This window comes from Arachis hypogaea, chromosome 12 (genome assembly GCF_003086295.3).
Source record: "Arachis hypogaea cultivar Tifrunner chromosome 12, arahy.Tifrunner.gnm2.J5K5, whole genome shotgun sequence".
Taxonomy (NCBI): domain Eukaryota; kingdom Viridiplantae; phylum Streptophyta; class Magnoliopsida; order Fabales; family Fabaceae; genus Arachis; species Arachis hypogaea.
Window position 1 is genome coordinate 32932701 of NC_092047.1, and position 19769 is coordinate 32952469.

At 35.7% G+C, this 19769-nt stretch overlaps 2 protein-coding genes across 2 annotated transcripts; one reads left to right on the plus strand and one right to left on the minus strand.

The window, feature by feature from the left end:
* Positions 1–14041: 14041 nt before the first annotated feature.
* On the minus strand, positions 14042–16790 carry LOC112729946 (protein FAR1-RELATED SEQUENCE 5-like). Its single transcript, XM_025780074.1, has 9 exons — positions 16764–16790; positions 15745–16236; positions 15552–15688; positions 15464–15469; positions 15372–15377; positions 15269–15274; positions 14945–15169; positions 14769–14842; positions 14042–14667 (listed from the first exon to the last, which is right to left on the minus strand). Exons 1-9 carry the CDS (start codon positions 16788–16790, stop codon positions 14042–14044), a joined length of 1599 nt encoding a protein of 532 aa, XP_025635859.1.
* A 235-nt stretch (positions 16791–17025) lies between these two features.
* LOC112729948 (glutathione S-transferase U8-like) lies at positions 17026–17951 on the plus strand. The gene is made up of 2 exons (XM_025780075.1): positions 17026–17031; positions 17583–17951. Exons 1-2 carry the CDS (start codon positions 17026–17028, stop codon positions 17949–17951), a joined length of 375 nt encoding a protein of 124 aa, XP_025635860.1.
* The last annotated feature ends 1818 nt before the right edge of the window (positions 17952–19769 follow it).

Consider the following 19769-nt stretch of genomic DNA (forward strand, 5'->3'; position numbering starts at 1 on the left):
TAGTTTTGGCATCTCACTTTATCCATTGAGGTTCAGAATGATTGGCATCTATAGGAACTCAGAGTTCAGATAGTGTTATTGATTCTCCTAGTTCAGTATGATGATTCTTGAACACAGCTATTTTATGAGTCTTGGCCGTGGCCCTAAGCACTTTGTTTTCCAGTATTACCATCGGATACATAAATGCCACAGACACATAACTGGGTGAACCTTTTCAGATTGTGACTCAGCTTTGCTAAAGTCCCCAATTAGAGGTGTCCAGGGTTCTTAAGCACACTCCCTTTTTTTGCTTTGGACCTTGACTTTAACCTCTCAGTCTCAAGTTTTCACTTGACACCTTCACGCCACAAGCACATGGTTAGGGACAGCTTGGTTTAGCCGCTTAGGCTAGGATTTTATTCCTTTAGGCCCTCCTATCTACTGATGCTCAAAGCCTTGGGATCCTCTTTATTTACCCTTGCCTTTTGGTTTTAAGGGTTATTGGCTTTTTGCTCTTGCCTCTTGGTTTTAAGAGCTTTTGGCTTTTTCTGCTTGCTTTTTCTTTTTCTTTCTATTTTTTTTTGCCTATTCTTTTTTTTTTTCTGCAAGCTTTGTTCTTTGCTGCTTTTTCTTGCTTCAAGAATCATTTTTATGATTTTTCAGATTATCAAATAACATGTTTCCTAGTCATCATTCTTTCAAGAGCCAACATATTTAACATTCTTAAACAACAACTTCAAAAGACATATGCACTGTTCAAGCATACATTCAGAAAACAAGAAGCATTGTCACCACATCAATATAATTAAACTAAGTTCAAGGATAAATTCAAAACTCATGTACTTCTTGTTCTTTTGAATTAAAACATTTTTCATTTAAGAGAGGTGATGGATTCATAGGACATTCATAACTTTAAGACATAGTTACTAACTACTAATGATCATGTAATGAAGACACAAACATAGATAAGCACATAACATAGAAAACGAAAAACAGAGAAAGTAAGAACAAGGAATGAATCCACCTTAGTGATGGTGGCATTTCCTTCTTGAGGAACCAATGATGTCCTTGAGCTCTTCTATGTCTCTTCCTTGTCTTTGTTGCTCCTCCCTCATTGCTTTTTGATCTTCTCTTATTTCATGAAGGATGGTGGAGTGCTCTTGATGTTCCACCCTTAATTGTCCCATGTTGGAACTTAATTCTCCTATGGAAGTGTTGATTTGCTCCCAATAGTTCTGTGGAGGGAAGTGCATCCCTTGAGGAATCTCAGGGATTTCTTGATGATGAGCTTCTCTATGCTCTCTTGATTGCTCCATCTTTTTCTTAGTGATGGGCTTGTCCTCTTCAATGAGGATATCTCCCTCTATGTCAATCCCAGCCGAATTGCATAGGTGGAAAATGAGGTGAGGAAAGGCTAACCTTGCCATAGTGGAGGACTTGTCAGCCACCTTGTAGAGTTCTTGAGGTATAATCTCATGAACTTCCACCTCTTCTCCAATCATGATGCTATGGATCATGATGGCCCGGTCTATAGTAACTTCAGACCGGTTGCTAGTGGGAATGATTGAGCATTGAATGAACTCCAACCATCCTCTAGCTACAGGCTTAAGGTCCAGTCTTCTTAGTTGAACCAGTTTGCCTTTTGAGTCAATCTTCCATTGAGCTCCTTCTATACATATGTCCATGAGGACTTGGTCCAACCTTTGATCAAAGTTGACTCTCCTTGTGTAGGGGGCGTGCGTTCTCTTCCATGTTTGGCAAGTTGAACGCCAACCTCACATTTTCCGGACTAAAATCTAAGTATTTCCCCCGAACCATGGTGAGATAATTCTTTGGGTTCGGGTTCTTACTTTGATCATGGTTCCTAGTGATCCATGCATTGGCATAGAACTCTTGAACCATTAGGATGCCGACTTGTTGGATGGGGTTTGTTAGAACTTCCCAACCTCTTCTTTGGATTTCATGTCGGATCTCCGGATACTCATTTCTCTCGAGCTTGAAAGGGACCTTGGAGATCACCTTCTTCTTGGCCACAACATCATAGAAGTGGTCTTGATGGGCTTTGGAGATGAACCTTTCCATCTCCCATGACTCGGAGGTGGAAGCTTTTGTCTTCCCTTTTCCTTTTCTAGAGGATTCTCCGGTCTTAGGTGCCATCAATGGTAATGGAAAAACAAAAATATTATGCTTTTACCACACCAAACTTAGAATATTGCTCGCCCTCGAGCAAGAAAAGAAAGAATTAGATGAAGAAGAAGAAGAAAATATGGAGAAGAGGGGGAGGGGAGGTGTGTTTTGGCCAAGAAGGGAAAGAGAGGGTTGTATTGTGTGAAAATGAAGAAGAATGGAAGGCTTTATATAGGGAAGGGAGGGGGGTAGGTTCGGCCATTTAGGGTGGGTTTGGGTGGGAAATTGATTTTGAATTTTGAAGGTAGGTGGAGTTTATGAGGTAGGTTTATGGGGAAGAGTGGATGGATGTGAGTGGTGAAGTGGTGATAGGGAAGAGAGATTGAGGTGATTGGTGAAGGGTTTTGGGGAAGAGTGTTTATTGGGAAGAGAAGATGATTGAGAAGAGAGTGAGTGGAGGTAGGTGGGGATCCTGTGGGGTCCACAGATCCTGAGATGATCCTGTGGGGTCCACAGATCCTGAGGTGTTCAAGGATTTACAACCTTGCACCATTTTAGGCATGTAAAATGCCCTTGCACACAACTCTGGGCGTTCAGTGCCAGATTGGTGCTTGTTCTGGGCGTTGAACGCCCATTTGTTGCCCATTTCTAGCGTTGAACGCCAGAACCATGCTTGTTCTGGGCGTTCAGCGCCAGCTCTTCTCCAGGGTGCATTTCTGGCGTTCAAACGCCCAGATGCTGCCCATTTCTGGCGTTCAGCGCTAGAACCATGCTCTGTTCTGGCGTTGAACGCCCAAAACATGCTTCTTACTGGCGTTTAAACGCCAGTAAGGTCTTCCTCCAGGGTGTGATTTTTCTTCTGCTGTTTTTTATTCCGTTTTCAATTTTTATATTTATTTTGTGACTCCACATGATAATGAACCTAATAAAACATGAAAAACAATGAAAATTAGATAAATAAACATTGGGTTGCCTCCCAACAAGCACTTCTTTAATGTCAATAGCTTGATAGTGGGCTCTCATGGAGACTCACAGATGTGCAGAGCTTTGTTGAGACTCTCCAACACCAAACTTAGAGTTTGGATATGGGAGTTCAACACCAAACTTAGAGTTTAGTTGTGGCCTCCCAACACCAAACTTAGAGTTTGACTGTGGGGGCTTTGGTTGACTCTGCTTTGAGAGAAGCTTTTTCTGCTTCCTCTCCATGGATGCAGAGAGAGATCCTTGAGTTGTAAACACAAGGTTGTCCTTATTTAATTGAAGGATCAATTCTCCTCTGTCCACATCAATCACAACTCTTGCTGTGGCTAGGAAAGGTCTTTCTAGGATGATGGATTCATCCTCTTCCTTTCCAGTATCCAAGACTATGAAGTCAGTAGGGATGTGAAGGCCTTCAACCTTCACTAACACGTCCTCTACTTGTCCATAAGCCTGTTTTCTTGAATTGTCTGCCATCTCTAATGAGATTTTAGCAGCTTGCACCCCATAGATTCCCAGTTTCTCTATTACAGAGAGGGGCATGAGGTTTATCCCTGAACCAAGGTCACACAGAGCCTTAAAGATCATGGTGCCTATGGTACAAGGTATTATGAACTTTCCAGGATCCTGTCTCTTCTGAGGCAATGTTAGTTGATCCAGATCACTTAGTTCATTGGTGAACAAGGGAGGTTCATCTTCCCAAGTCTCAATACCAAATAATTTGGCATTTAGCTTCATGATTGCACCAAGGAACTTGGCAGCTTGCTCTTCAGTAACATCCTCATTCTCTTCAGAAGAGGAGTACTCATTAGAGCTCATGAAGGGCATAAGGAGGTTCAATGGAATCTCTATGGTCTCTAGATGAGTCTCAGATTCCTTAGCTTCCTCAGAGGGAAGCTCCTTATTGATCACTGGACGTCCCAGGAGGTCTTCTTCCTTGGGATTCATGTCCTTCTCCTCTCTTGTGGGTTCGGCCATGGTAATTAATTCAATGGCCTTGCACTCTCCTTTTGGATTCTCTTCTGTATTACTTGGGAGAGTACTAGGAGGGATTTCAGTGATCCTTTTACTCAGCTGGCCCACTTGTGTTTCCAAATTTCTAATGGAAGACCTTGTTTTATTCATGAAACTCACAGTGGCCTTAGATAGATCAGAGACTAAATTTGCTAAGCTAGATGGATTCTGCTCAGAATTCTCTGTCTGTTGCTGAGTGGATGATGGAAAAGGCTTGCTATTGCTAAACCTGTTTCTTCCACCATTATTAAAGCCTTGTTGAGGCTTTTGATCCTTCCATGAGAGATTTGGGTGATTTCTCCATGATGGATTATATGTGTTTCCATAAGGTTCACCCATATAATTTACCTCTTCTCTTGCAGGGTTCTCAGGATCATAAGCTTCTTCTTCAGAAGATGCCTCTTGAGTACTGTTGGATGCAGCTTGCATTCCATTCAGACTCTGAGAAATCATATTGACTTGCTGAGTCAATATTTTGTTCTGAGCCAGTATGGCATTCAGAGTATCAATTTCAAGAACTTCCTTCTTCATAGGCGTCCCATTACTCACAGGATTCCTCTCAGAAGTGTACATGAACTGGTTATTAGCAACCATGTCAATGAGTTCTTGAGCTTCTGCAGGCGTTTTCTTTAGGTGAATGGATCCACCTGCAGAAGTATCCAATGACATCTTTCATAGCTCAGATAAACCATCATAGAATATATCCAGGATGGTCCATTCTGAAAGCATGTCAGAAGGACACTTTTTAGTCAGCTGTTTGTATCTTTCCCAAGCTTCATAGAGGGATTCACCTTCTTTTTGTCTGAAGGTTTGAACATCCACTCTAAGCTTGCTCAGCTTTTGAGGAGGAAAGAACTTGGCTAAGAAAGCCGTGACCAGCTTATCCCAAGAGTTCAGGCTATCTCTGGGTTGAGAGTCCAACCACACTCTAGCTCTGTCTCTTACAACAAAAGGGAAAAGCATGACGAGCCTGTAGACTTCAGGATCTACTCCATTAGTCTTAACAGTATCACAGATCTGCAAGAATTCAGTTAAGAACTGAAAAGGATCTTCAGATGGAAGTCCATGAAACTTGCAGTTCTGCTGCATCAGAGAAACTAGCTGAGGTTTCAGCTCAAAGTTGTTTGCTCCAATGGCAGAAATGGAGATGCTTCTTCCATGTAAATTGGAATTAGGTGCAGTAAAGTCACCAAGCATTCTCCTTGCATTATTGTTGTTGGGTTCGGCTGCCATCTCCTTTACTTGTTCGAAATTTTCAATAAGGTTGTCTCTGGATTGTTGTAATTTAGTTTCTCTTAGTTTTCTCTTCAGAGTCCTTTCAGGTTCTGGATCAGCTTCAACAAGAATGCCTTTTTCTTTGTCCCTGCTCATAAGAAAGAGAAGAGAAAAAGAAAAGAAGAGGAATCCTCTATGTCATAGTAAAGAGGTTCCTTATTGTTAGTAGAAGAAGAAAAGAAGAAAAAATTCGAACACAGATAGAAGAGGGGGTTCGAATTTGGTGAGTGATGTGAGGAAGAGATGTTAGTAGATGAATAAATAAATAGAATAAGATGAGAGAGGGAGAGGATTTTCGAAAATAATTTTTGAAAAAGAGTTAGTGATTTTTGAAAATAGTTTTTGAAAAAGGTTAGAAATTTTCGAAAACAAAAATAAAAAATTAAAATAATTAGTTAATTAAAAAGAAATTTTGAAAAAGGGGGAAGATATTTTCGAAAATTAGAGAGAGAGAGAGTTAGTTACGTAGTTTTGAAAAAGATAAGAAACAAACAAAAAGTTAGTTAGTTAGTTGAAACAAATTTGAAAATCAATTTTGAAAAGATAAGAAGATAGGAAGTTAGAAAAGATATTTTAAAATCAAATTTTGAAAAAGATAACATAAGAAGATATTTTTAAAAAGATATGATAGAAATTAGTTTTTGAAAAAGATTTGATTTTTAAAATCTCAATTAATGACTTGATTCACAAGAAATCACAAGATATGATTCTAGAACTTAAAGTTTGAATCTTTCTTAACAAGTAAGTAACAAACTTGAAATTTTTGAATCAAAACATTAATCGATGATGTTATTTTCGAAAATATGATGTAAAATTAAGAAAAAGATTTTTGAAAATATTTTTGAAATTTTCGAAAATAACTAAAAAAAATTGAAAAAAAGATTTGATTTTTGAATTTTTAATGATGAGAGAGAAAAACATGAAAATTATGCAATGCATGAGAATTTTAGATCAAAACATGTGATGCATGCAAGAATGCTATGAATGTCAAGATGAACACCAAGAACACTATGAAGATCATGATGAACATCAAGAACATATTTTTGAAAAATTTTTAATGCAAAGAAAACATGCAAGACACCAAACTTAGAATTCTTTAATGCTTAGACACTAAGAATTCGAGAATGCATATGAAAAACAAGAAAAGACACCAAACTTGCAAATGCAAAGATCAAACAAGAAGACTTACCAAGAACAACTTGAAGATCATGAAGAACACTATGAATGCATGAAAATTTTTGAAAAATGCAAGATGAGTATGCAATTGACACCAAACTTATAACATGACTCAAGACTCAAACAAGAAACACAAAAATATTTTTGATTTTTATGATTTTATAATTTTTTTGTATTTTTTTTTTGCAAATTATTATGAAAAATAAAAATAAGGATTCCAAAATTTTTAATATGAATTCCAGGAATCTAGCATTCTTAGTCTAAAGCTCCAATCAAAGGGTCAGGCATAGCTTAATAGCCAGCCAAGCTTTAGTATGTAACTCAGACATGACACGCCTAACATGCCCTACAGTCATGGCTTTACAGCCAACCAGGCTTCAACATGCTTTATGAAACACTAGAATTCATTCTTAAAAATTCTGAAGAAAAATATATTTTTGAAAACATTTTTATTTTAAGATTTTTTTTCGAAAACAAAGGAGAAATTTTTGAAAAAATTTTTTGAAAACATTTTTGAAAACAAAACAAAAAGAAAATTACCTAATCTGAGCAACAGGATGAACCGTCAGTTGTCCAAACTCGAACAATCCCCGGCAACGGCGCCAAAAACTTGGTGCACGAAATTGTGATCTCTGGTAATGGCTCCAAAGGCTTGGTGCTCTAATCTCAATTCATAACTTGTCACAACTTCGATACAACTAACCAGCAAGTGCACTGGGTCGTCCAAGTAATAAACCTTACGTGAGTAAGGGTCGATCCCACGGAGATTGTTGGTATGAAGCAAGCTATGGTCACCTTGTAAATCTCAGTCAGGCAGATATAAAATAGTTATGGAGTTTTCGAAAATAAATAATAAACTAAGGATAGAAATACTTATGTAATTCATTGGTGAGAATTTCGGATAAGCGTATAGAGATGCTTTCGTTCCTCTGAACCTCTGCTTTCCTGCTGCCTTCATCCAATCAGTCTTACTCCTTTCCATGGCTGGCTTTATGCAAGGGCATCACCGTTGTCAGTGGCTACATCCCCTCCTCTTGTGAAAATGGTCCAAGATGCCCTGTCACGGCACGGCTAATCATCTGAGGTTCCCGATCATGCTGGAATAGGATTCACCCTCCTTTTGCGTCTGTCACTACGCCCAGCAATCGCGAGTTTGAAGCTCGTCACAGTCATTCAATCCCAGAGTCCTACTCGGAATACCACAGACAAGGTTTAGACTTTCCGGACTCTCATGAATGCCGCCATCAATCTAGCTTATACCACGAAGATTCTGATTAAGAGATCTAAGAGATACTCATTCAATCTAAGGTAGAACGGAAGTGGTTGTCAGGCACGCGTTCATAGGGAATGATGATGATTGTCACGTTCATCACATTCAGGTTGAAGTGCGAATGAATATCTTAGAAGCGGAATAAGTTGAATTGAATAGAAAACAGTAGTACTTTGCATTAATCTTTGAGGAACAGCAGAGCTCCACACCTTAATCTATGGAGTGTAGAAACTCTACCGTTGAAAATACATAAGTGAAAGGTCCAGGCATGGCCGAATGGCCAGCCCCCAAAACGTGATCTAAGATAGCATACAACTGATCAAAGATATCTAATACAATAGTAAAAGGTCCTATTTATAATAAACTAGCTATTAGGGTTTACAGAAGTAAGTAATTGATGCATAAATCCACTTCCGGGGCCCACTTGTTGTGTGCTTGGGCTGAGCTTGAAGTCTACACGTGGAGAGGTCATTCTTGGAGTTGAACGCCAGCTTTTGTGCCATTTTGGACGTTGAACTCCACTTTGCAACTTGTTTCTGGCGCTGGACGCCTGAATTGGGCAGAGAGCTGGCGTTGAACGCCAGTTTGCGTCGTCTAAACTTGGGCAAAGTATGGACTATTATATATTTCTGGAAAGCCCTGGATGTCTACTTTTCAACGCAATTGGAAGCGCGCCATTTTGAGTTCTTTAGCTCCAGAAAATCCATTTTGAGTGCAGGGAGGTCAGAATCCAACAGCATCAACAGTCCTTCTTCAACCTCTGAATCTGATTTTTGCTCAAGTCCCTCAATTTCAGCCAGAAAATACCTGAAATCACAGAAAAACATACAAACTCATAGTAAAGTCCAGAAATGTGAATTTAACATAAAAACTAATGAAAACATCCCTAAAAGTAACTAGATTCTACTAAAAACATACTAAAAACAATGCCAAAAAGCGTATAAATTATCCGCTTATCACTTAGTTAACCCTTACCGAATAAAGGAAAATCAAGTAATTGAGCTAAATCTTATTCACAAGTCCTAATCATCTCCTTATGAAAGGATTAGCGTTAGTGACTAGAGAATTGGCCAACAATTTCCAATTAAAATCAACACTTGAGTATTCCAACTCAAGTGTCTCCTTTTAATCAACTCCCAAGTCAAGTTGGGAGTCTACTCCATTGACATGATTGCCATTTTCATAAATGATAATTGGGGAAGAAAAGAAGACATGAAAATTCAAATAAAATAATAACAGGAAATTAATTAAAAATAAAAATAGTTCTTTGCATTAAATAATTCCAAAATCATAAACATACGTATCTAAATAGGGTTAATGGGCGATTAAAAAGAGTAAAGGAATAAGGAAACAAACTAGAATAATGGAAACTTCAACGGAGGTAGTAACTCTTCTCAATATCCAAAGTAAAAGCATAAAACTCTAAAACTATGAATGTGAAGGAAACCTAGAGAAAGAAGTAATTTCTCTCTAAGATTCAAAACTAAAACTAAAAACTATACGAATGAGAATGTGTCGATGTGTGTTGAGTCTCTGCTTGTCCCCTGGCTCTAGTCTGTGTTTCTGGGCCAAAAACTGGGTCCAAACTCAGCCCAAAATCGCCCCCAGTGGTTTCTGCATTTTCTGCACGTGGCACATGTCACGCGTACGCGTCAGTCACGCGTACGCGTCAGGTACGCGCACGCGTCGCTGTGCAAATATCCAATTCACGCACACACGTAAGCCATGCGTGCACATCGCTTCTCGCTGGTTGTCTCCTTCATTTCTTGTGCTCCTTCCATTTTTGCAAGCTTCCTTTCCATCCTCTGAGCCATTCCTGCCCTATATAGCCTGAAAACACTTAACACACAGATCACGGCATCGAATGGTATATAGAGGAATTAAAATAAACAATTTAAAGGCTTAGGAAGCAAGTTTTCAATCATAGAACAAGATTGGGAAGGGATTGTAAAATCATGCAAATGATATGAATAAGTGTGCAAGGACTTGAGAAAAACCACTCAATTGAGCACAAGATAAACCATAAAATAGTGGTTTATCAATTACATCCTTGCTTTTCCATGCATTATCCACAGCCGGAATGAAAAGAAAACACACTCGCCATCAATGCCTAGCTTCGACCTTGGAGTTGAATTTCCTCCAATGATTAGCGGATATTTTATACGCTTTTTGAGGGTAATTTCATGTAGTTTTTAGTATGTTTTAATTAGTTTTTAGTATATTTTTATTAGTTTCTAGGCAAAATTCATATTTTTGGACTTTACTATGAGTTTGTGTATTTTTCTGTAATTTCAGGTATTTTCTGGCTGAAATTGAGGGAGTTGAGCAAAAATCTGATTCAGGCTGAAAAAGGACTGCTGATGCTGTTGGATTCTGACCTTCCTGCACTCGGAATGGATTTTTTGGAGATACAGGAGTCCAAATGGCGCGCTCTCAATTGCGTTGTAAAGTAGACATCCAGGGCTTTCCAGCAATATATAAATAGTCTATGCTTTGCTCAAGGATAAATGACGTAAACTGGCGTTCAACGCCAGTTCCATGTTGCATTCTGGCGTTAAACGCCAGAAACAGGTTACAAGTTGGAGTTAAACGCCCAAAATAGGTTACAACCTGGTGTTTAACTCTAAAAACAACCTAGGCACGTGTAAAGCTCAAGTCTCAGCCCCATCACACACCAAGTGGGCCCCAGAAGTAGATTTCTGCACTATCTATCATAGCTTATTCATTTTCTGTAAACCTAGGTTACTAGTAGAGTATTTAAACAACTTTTAGAGATTTATTTTGGACTGCATGACATTTTTCACATTTTGACATTGTATCTCTACGGAATGAGTCTCTAAACTCCATTGTTGGGGGTGAGGAGCTCTGCTGTGTCTTGATGAATTAATGCAATTATTTCTGTTTTCTATTCAAACACGCTTGTTTCTATCTAAGATGTTCATTCGCACTTCAATATGAAGAATGTGATGATCCGTGACACTCATCACCATTCTCAATCTATGAACGCATGCCTGACAACCACTTTCATTCTACCTTCGATTGAATGAATATCTCTTGGGTTCCTTAATCAGAATCTTCGTGGTATAAGCTAGAATCCATTGGCAGCATTCGTGAGAATCCGAAAAGTCTAAACCTTGTCTGTGGTATTCTGAGTAGGATTCAGGGATTGAATGACTGTGACGAGTTTCAAACTCACAAGGGTTGGGCGTAGTGACAGACGCAAAAGGATCAATGGATCCTATTCCAGCATGAGTGAGAACCAACAGATGATTAGTCGTGCGGTGACAGCACACCTGGACCATTTTCACTGAGAGGACGGATGGTAGCCATTGACAATGGTGATCCACCAACACACAACTTTCCATAGGAGGAACCTTGCGTGCGTGAAGAGGAAGACAGGGGGAAACCAGAGATTCAGAAGACAAAGCATCTCCAAAACTCTAACATATTCTCAATTACTGCATAACAAGTATTTATTTCATGCTCTTTTATTTTTCGCAATTTGAACTGATAATCATAATTAATCTCCTGACTGAGATTTACAAGATAACCATAGATTGCTTCAAGCCAACAATCTCCGTGGGATCGACCCTTACTCACGTAAGGTATTACTTGGACGACCCAGTGCACTTGCTGGTTAGTTGTGCGGAGTTGTGAAAAGTGCGAATCACAATTTCGTGCACCATCCAACACCTCCAATACCTCCAATACCTATGACCTTGGATTCAATTGATGTTCCAACCCAACAAGTGTTGGGTTCAAAGACACCATCCCTAAATCAAACAATAGATGTGCCAATAGAAGTGTCAAAACCAATTGTTGAGGAATTAATGTTAGATGCTAATATGAGTGAAAAATTATACGAGTAGGTGATGTACGAAAGGAAAGATGAAGAGGAGATTGTGGCAATATTTAGTGACCAGCACAATGTCTTCCTTAAAAGGACTAATGCACAAACAATGAAGCCACGAAATGAAATAGATAATTGGATTAGTAACACGAAATATTTTATTTAGTATAAAGTATTTATTTTATTCTTGAATTTGATTATTTGGTTATTAATTGTTTGCTTTGCTTGTATTAAGGTGGTCAACTATTATTCATGCATGCTTAATGAGTCACCACAAACAAGATTCAAGAATGATATATATTGCATGAATTCAGACCCCAGCGGTAAGAAATTTTATTATGTATCTCTTCTTTTTTTTTATTTGACAGATTTTGTTCTATTCTAATTTATGACCAATTTGATTCTAATTGCAGCTGTTGATTTTTTATAAAGATGTGCAGGGTGGGAAGAGTTATACATCAGCTGACATATCTAGGATCCCTAATTTTGATAAAATTAAGATGCGAGGAAGAAAACTTATTTTCTTACCCTTTTACTATAACCGTCATTGGTGGTTATATGCATTAGATGTTTGTAATAACAATTTTTACGTCCTCGACCCGTTGTTCACATCTGAAACTGTTGAACAGGATGAAATAGATCAATATGTTGTAAGTTTATTTTGTTATAACAACTTTTATTTAGGTCTTGATATTTGATTATCATATAACTTTGACAATTTTATGACATTTTTTAATAGGCAAGTTATCTTGACAACATGTTAGCAATTGTGGATCCTGCATATGTTCAAACCCCCTCAACTCCAACAATTGAATATATGGACGTACCCAAACAACCAAATTTGCATGATTGTGGTTTGTTTGTAATGAAATGGATGGAATTTTGGGAACCATCCAAAGCCATGTCACAATGGACTAATGTAAGTTTCTTTCTAAAACATGTGCATTATTTGGTAAATTTCATTGGATTTTGCTTGCTGAATTTGGTTGTTGAATTTGTTTGGTGTGTATAGTTTGATTTGAATAACAGGATGATTGCCATAGATTAAGGAAGAATATCATCATGCAAATACTTCTATGCCCACAAAATGATTGCCGAACTAATATTTTGGAGCTAGCAAAGGGTTATCAATTCCCAAAGATTGCCAATAAAAAGGAAAGAAAGAAAAAAAAAAAGAAAGCTTTGGATACCCCGAAAGAGGCAAAAGCACCAAGACAAAGAAAACTAGGAGCCTCCCAAGTTAGTCCATATGCAAATGTTGGGACGGGAACCTTAGAAAGAATAATTGGAGATGAAAGAAAAAAAGTCCGAGAAAATTTAGGACACATCGAGGGGAAAAGAATTGATTATATAAATTTTCTACTGAATTTTTACTACTGAATTTGACTATCATGTTAGCAATTTTTTTACTACTAAATTTGATTATCATGTTTACCGAGTTTAATTATATTCAGGTTCAATGCTATATTTGACTACTGAGTTTGATTATACATGTTTATTGAGTTTGATTATACTCAGGTTCAGTGCTTGACTACTGAGTTTGATTATATATGTTTATTGAGTTTGATTATAGTCAAGTTCGGTGCTATATTCGACTACTGAGTTTGATTATACACGTTTACTGAAAACTTTTCTTAAAAAAAGTAAGCTTCTTAATAGGTAGGAGATCTTGCACCATCAGAGAACATTGAAAACTTAAGCTTAGGCAAAATCATACTTCCTGTTACGTAACATAAGAAGCTAGCAATAAACTAATTTTGGTTACAAAAATCTATTACAAAGGAAAAAAATGCAAGAGTTCCATTGCAACATGTAATAAATCTATTACAAAAAGAAATAAAACTATTATTCTTTCAAATGGTGATTTTGTTGCATTGAGTTCAACAAGGATACAAAGCCATATGGTTAGTTAGAGGTAATGCTCAACTCTGAAGGTAACTCCACAAGTGGCTAAAAAACAAAAAAAAAAATAGCAATCAATAAAGTGATAATAAAGCATCTTAGCAATAATAATAAAACTAATCAAACACTGAACTTGCCTGTAATCTCTCTTTCACATTCTTTGTATGCTTTTTCCTACCTTGTTCAACAATTTTTTCTACAGTAGATTGAAGCCTTTTTCTTACGCCTACGACCTTTTCGTGATACTTGTTGGGGGTTGTGAATCTCTAAATCATTTACATTTTTATCTACCTCATTCAAATTTTGATTATCTACATTATCCATTGAAGAAACCTTTGGTTCCACCAACAAAACCCAAACTGAGTCTAGTATACGATGTACGGTCTCGGTGAGCTCCTTGGATGCAGCGGCTACTTCAGTAATATTATAAAATTACTTGCACATCTCATCACAACGTTTCTTTACGGGATCTAAACGGCTTGGATCATGGCTACACTTGATGCTATGTGCTTGTGCTTTAAAGTTTTCTTCCACCGATCAAGAATGTACTTATTTGGCAATTTCTTCACTCTTACAAGACCAAGGACTGAAAGAGTATGGCAGCATAAGATTCCCTTTGACTCAAAAAGATGGCATTGGCAAGAAACATCTGAAGTTGAAGAATCAAACAACACCTCATACATAGAATCAAACATCTTATCACCATTCTCAATCTCTTCTATAACCTTGTAAGTAACAATATATCCCTGTTCATGCTCTTTTGTTGAAAAGCAATTAGCCTTTGCTCTAAACTCCTTTTGAAGCTCATTAAACTTTGCATGAGAATATTCCTTTTGAAATAGTTTTTCAATAGCAGAGGCAGTAGCACAAGGGATAATAGTATTGAAGCTGGCAGCATCCAATTCATATTCTTTTTGAGCTTTATTTACAAGACAGTTGTCATGTTGTGTTACAAATTGTTGCAAGTTGCTCTTTGAGGTTAGGTAGCCCTTCATAAATGAATGCATGCTTTCACTCCTTTGAGTGCTACTCATGCCTACCCAAAAACTATTACTAAGAAAAATTAGGACCCACTTGTCACGTTCTTCGTACAAACCTGAAACCATAAAATGGGCATAATCAAACTTGTAAGGTATTTTGATTAATAAATGATGAATAATCAAACAGTAGATATAAGATAATCAAACTCATAAATACCTGCTAACCAATTATTATGTAAACTGAATATATTGATAAAATCAGTCCAAGAGCTCTCAAATGCTTCCTTAGACCTATACTCCCACACAATATGTGTCATATCAGCACTAATCTCGTTAAATTGCTTGCATGCTCCTAATTTTTCTGAAATTTTCTTCAAGATATGCCAAATACACCATCGATATTGTGTCATTGGCAATGATTTTTCAATGGCATTTTGCATAGCTTTGCATTGATCCGTTAATATGCCAATAGGCGGCTTGCCACCCATACATCGTATCCAACAATCAAATAACCAAACAAAGGAACTCTCTTCTTCGCATGAAAGAATAACGCAGCCAAGTAGCAATGATTGGCCATGGTGGTTAACCCCAACAAATGAGGCAAAAGGCATATCATACCTATAATAAAATCAAGAGTACATAATCAAACTGACTAAATCAAACAGTCAAACTTAGTATATCATGCACAGCAGCAGCAACAAATTCATTCTATTCTACCTATCTCTATACATCAAACATATGCAAAAATAAGAGTACATAATCAAACAATCAAACTTAGTATATCATGCACAGCAGCAGCAACAAATTCATTCTATTCTACCTATCCCTATACATCAAACATATGCAAAAACAAGAGTACATAATCAAACTCAATATATCATGCACAACAACAGCAAATTCATTCTATTCTACCTATCCCTATACATCAAATACAAAAACCAGAGTACATATAATTAACTTGAAATATATAATTGTGGTGTAGTACCTATTTGTTAGGTACGTCATATCAAAGCTCACAACGTCGCCAAAGTGCTCATAAGCAGCACGACTTCTAGCATCAGCCCATAAAGCATGCTCTATGAGATGTTGCTCGTCCAATTTAACTTCATAAAGAAGTTGCGGTTTTGTTGTTGCATCCTATGAAAATACTGCATTAATGATTGCGCATCCCCCTCATCTTGTATGACTCTAACACTTTTTGCTACATGATTCCGAAGATCTTTCTCATTAAAAGTCAATTTATCATAGCCACCAGCAGTAGTTGCTAAACTCTGATATCTGTTTCTCATTGTAACACCAGCTTGATCATTGATCTCAGCTATCCATTTGGCATGCAAGCTTAGTTCCCTATTCTTTCTCAGAGTGTTTGCCATGCTAGGACTAATAACATGATTGTGCTGGTTATTCACAAAGGTTAACACATATTCCAGCTTCTTGTCCTTTTTCACAATAATCCTAACTTTACAATTTTGCTCGGAAGTTAGATTTGTCTTCTTTAGTGGATCAATTTTTGATCTTTGATAACCAGCTTTAGAACATACTAAGATTTGATATGTAATCTGTCTATTTTGATTCCACTTAGTAGTTCTTATATTCCATGAAAAACCAACCCTCTTTGCATAATTGGTATAAAAAGTTTCATAATCTTTCACAGAGGGGAATGTCATTCCTATGCTTGGAACAACCTAAAACATAGATAATCAGAAATTTAAAATCAAATCAGGTATAAAAACACTCTACAAGACAAATTAGTAGTTAGAGATTAATGGAATCAAACTCAGTAGTCAAATATAGTACTGAACCTGAATATAATCAAATTCAGTAAACAAGATAATCAAACTCAATAGTCAAATATAGAACTAAACCCTCACACATTCATAGAATCAGCATCATCATCTGATCTAAGCAAATGTAGAAATTTTAAACATGTAAACTACCAATTTGACTCCACTCCAGAAGCTAAACATTTTTCTCATTACACAAATTTATAACATAAATTTTTCAAGATGTAATCACATAACGTACATGATGTAAAATGACTTAAATGATATAATGAAGCCACATATCAGAAGTATAAGCCAAATTAGTAGCATTTGCATAACTAGATAATCAACAAAATTAAAATCAAATCAGGAATAAAACATGGATAATCAAAAAATTAAAATCAAATCAAGAATAAAAAATTAACATATGAAGTAAATTAAACACGAACCTCATCATTCGAGCTTATGGATTCCATTGAATCAAAAGTTATAATCAAAACCCTAAGATAATAAGAACCAAAAAACGGCGCTGAGAAGAGCTTTTGTGAACTGCGGGATCGAAGCAAAGCAGAGGGAAGCGTGGAGAAGAGAAGAAAGCGAGGAGTGAGGTTGGCGCGATCGAAGAGAAGAAAAGTGAGGTGCAAGCAATGGAACCCTCTCGGCAGAGAGGAAAAGAAATTGCGATTGTGCAGAGACGAGATTTTTGACACGATGAAGGTAGTGTATTAGCTCTGATTCTTATATGTAACCGTATTTTTTAGTGTATTTTAGTGAGAGTGGCTGAATTGATGGCTGAAAAGTAGTGTACAAATAACATTTTCAATAAAATAATATATTTATGTATAAATTATATAGTTTAATTTTTTGTAATTTAATATTTTAAATTAGTTAATCGCTAAAAAATATATTGATTCAACTAATAATAATTTTTTATCAGTTCATTACCAAACAGACAATTTTTATCTTAAATTGGACTGATCTAGTAGTCGATTTCTAATTAACTGTATCAAATTGACCAGTTCGACCTAATTTTCTCGTAATCATGGTCTTCAAAATCTTGCTTATTAATTAAGCCATATTTTTATGTTTAATATCAAACAAAATAGTCTACTAATATATTTTCTTGCAAGATTACCTACTAAGATGATTAATTTACAATAATGTGTATTATATTTTTCTAATTTATTATATGTCCAAGCATTTAGTAACTTTATAGTACATGGACTAGATGTGTGAATTAATATATATGTTTGGGGTAATGCATAAAGTTTCCTACAGTTGTACAATTGATTTTCGTCGACATTGCTGATGATGAAGAGATGGAAAAGGCTGCAGAGAAGGTCCAAAAACTTCCAAGAGATGTTGAAGATCAATGCTTATTATTGGTTGATGAGAAACTATTCTTTGGTGGTGATGACACTGTTAATATGGTGGACATAGCTTTTGGATCAATGATCAAATTTCTTGTAACTACAGAATATTTGAATGAATTGAAGGTTCTAGAAGTTGAGAAATTCCCTCGTTTGCATTCATGGTTTAATAATTTTAAGAATTTTCCAATCATCAAAGAAAACTTTTCTCATAGAGAGAAAATGTGTGCTAATTTAAAGTATATCAGAAAAACAATAAGAGAATAGGAATCCTAGTTCTAGAAGAAGGTTCCTTTTTATGAATTTAATAATTCTTTGGGGTGATTCTATTTATTTTGTTGTGAAAATAAATCAAGTTGTGAAGATTTCAATTTGATCACTTGTACTATTTATTTGTTTAAATAAATCGTTGATATTTGTTATTTTTAATATTTTATTAGTTATTCAATTTGTTAAATCTTTTCACATTCATGATACTCACAAATTAAGAACCTTTAATTATTTAATTTAAGCAAGCATTTATATAACTAAGGATTTGTTTGGTGAACTTCTAATAAATTTTTTTGAGTTATTTTTTTAAAAGATTTTATAAAAAAGTAAAAATAATTTTATGTTTGGATATCTTATGTGAAAAGATTTTTTTGTATTAATCATGTTTGGGTATAACAATATAAAAATATTATTTATTTATTTATTATATGAAAAATATCTTTTTTAAGAAAAAAATCTTTTAAAAAAGATGTAAATTGTATCTTTCCGAAAATGATATTTTTTATTTTTTTATTTCTATTACTTTTATTACTAGAAGTTTATCAAACATACTAAAAACTATAAAAATATATCTTTTTCATAAATTTTTTTCTATCAACTTAATTGTAACATCCCAATTTTTTGAATCATGTTCATTATTTAATAATTAAGATATAAATTCAAAATAAAGAATTAGAAAATAATGCATTTGAAAAACTAGCATATCTAATTTAAAATTTAAATATATGAAAACACTAGCTATAGTGAATTCCTAATCGACAATAAACCATCTTTCAAGATATAGTCGTAACTAATTTCACACTTATTGGATTTGAATGATCCTTAGTTACATGAAAAGATAAGAAAACTAGATTTATTCTTTAAGTTCACTACAAAATCAAATTCAAATTAAATTAGGTAGATAAATCTGTTACAAGTTTATAATAGAAAATCGCGCTCTTATCAGCCAGCCTGATATACTAACAGTATTTCAGGAATATCTCAAGTTGTGGTTATCCAATTGACTTTGTTTGAGATTCATTTTAAAGATACTCAATCCTCTATAAATTTGCATCTAATATATATTTCCAAATTCCAAATGTAGAAAGCTTTATAGGGTTTGCAAAATTGACAATTCAGATTAGAGATTTCACCTAAACGCGAGTTAGATTCTCCTAACACAATCTGTACATGCCTAAGAGCTATTTGAGTCTTTCCTTTCTCATCCTATTCCCCTTTTTCTATACAAAACATTCTAGATATTCTTTTTGAATTATGTAAACTACGAAATATGGAGATTTCCTTTCTATCCAGTCAAAGATTCATAGCTACATGAAAACATATGCAAAGTCTAGCCATGGATCAAGTCTCTCTTCGCTAATGAATCATATCTATTTGCGTTGGAGTATATATAGGATTTCTACAAACTTTACTCGAGGTAGGGGTTTTATACTACTCTTTTATATGTGATATCTTAAATGTTTTATTTTTATATATATAGATGTTAGTGTTATATATCATGATATAACGTCTCTTTATTTCATACACATTATGCATTATAATAACCATCTTATGTGCATTAAAGAACTGAGGGTATGATCCTTCGGTAAGAAAAGGTGACCCCCAAAGACAAGATAATCGAAATGATCCTTTGGTAAAGGAAGGTGATTGAATCGAGATAATCCTTCGGTAAGGGAAGGTGATCGACATACTTTGGGATAAGAACCTTCGGTAAGGAAAGGGTACTCCCATCAATTTTATATAATAATATCTCTTTATTGACATAACTCCCTTCTTGTGTATGTTTAAATAACTTTGATTGTAAATTGAATTGAG

Coding starts and splice junctions, on each gene's coding strand:
- LOC112729946 (XM_025780074.1), bottom strand. CDS start 16,790: ATGGAATCCATAAGCTCGAATGATGAG. Junction 16,237..16,763: donor CCATAAGCTCGAATGATGAG/GTTCGTGTTTAA, acceptor TCTATGTTTTAG/GTTGTTCCAAGCATAGGAAT. Junction 14,668..14,768: donor ACATAATAATTGGTTAGCAG/GTATTTATGAGT, acceptor TTATGGTTTCAG/GTTTGTACGAAGAACGTGAC.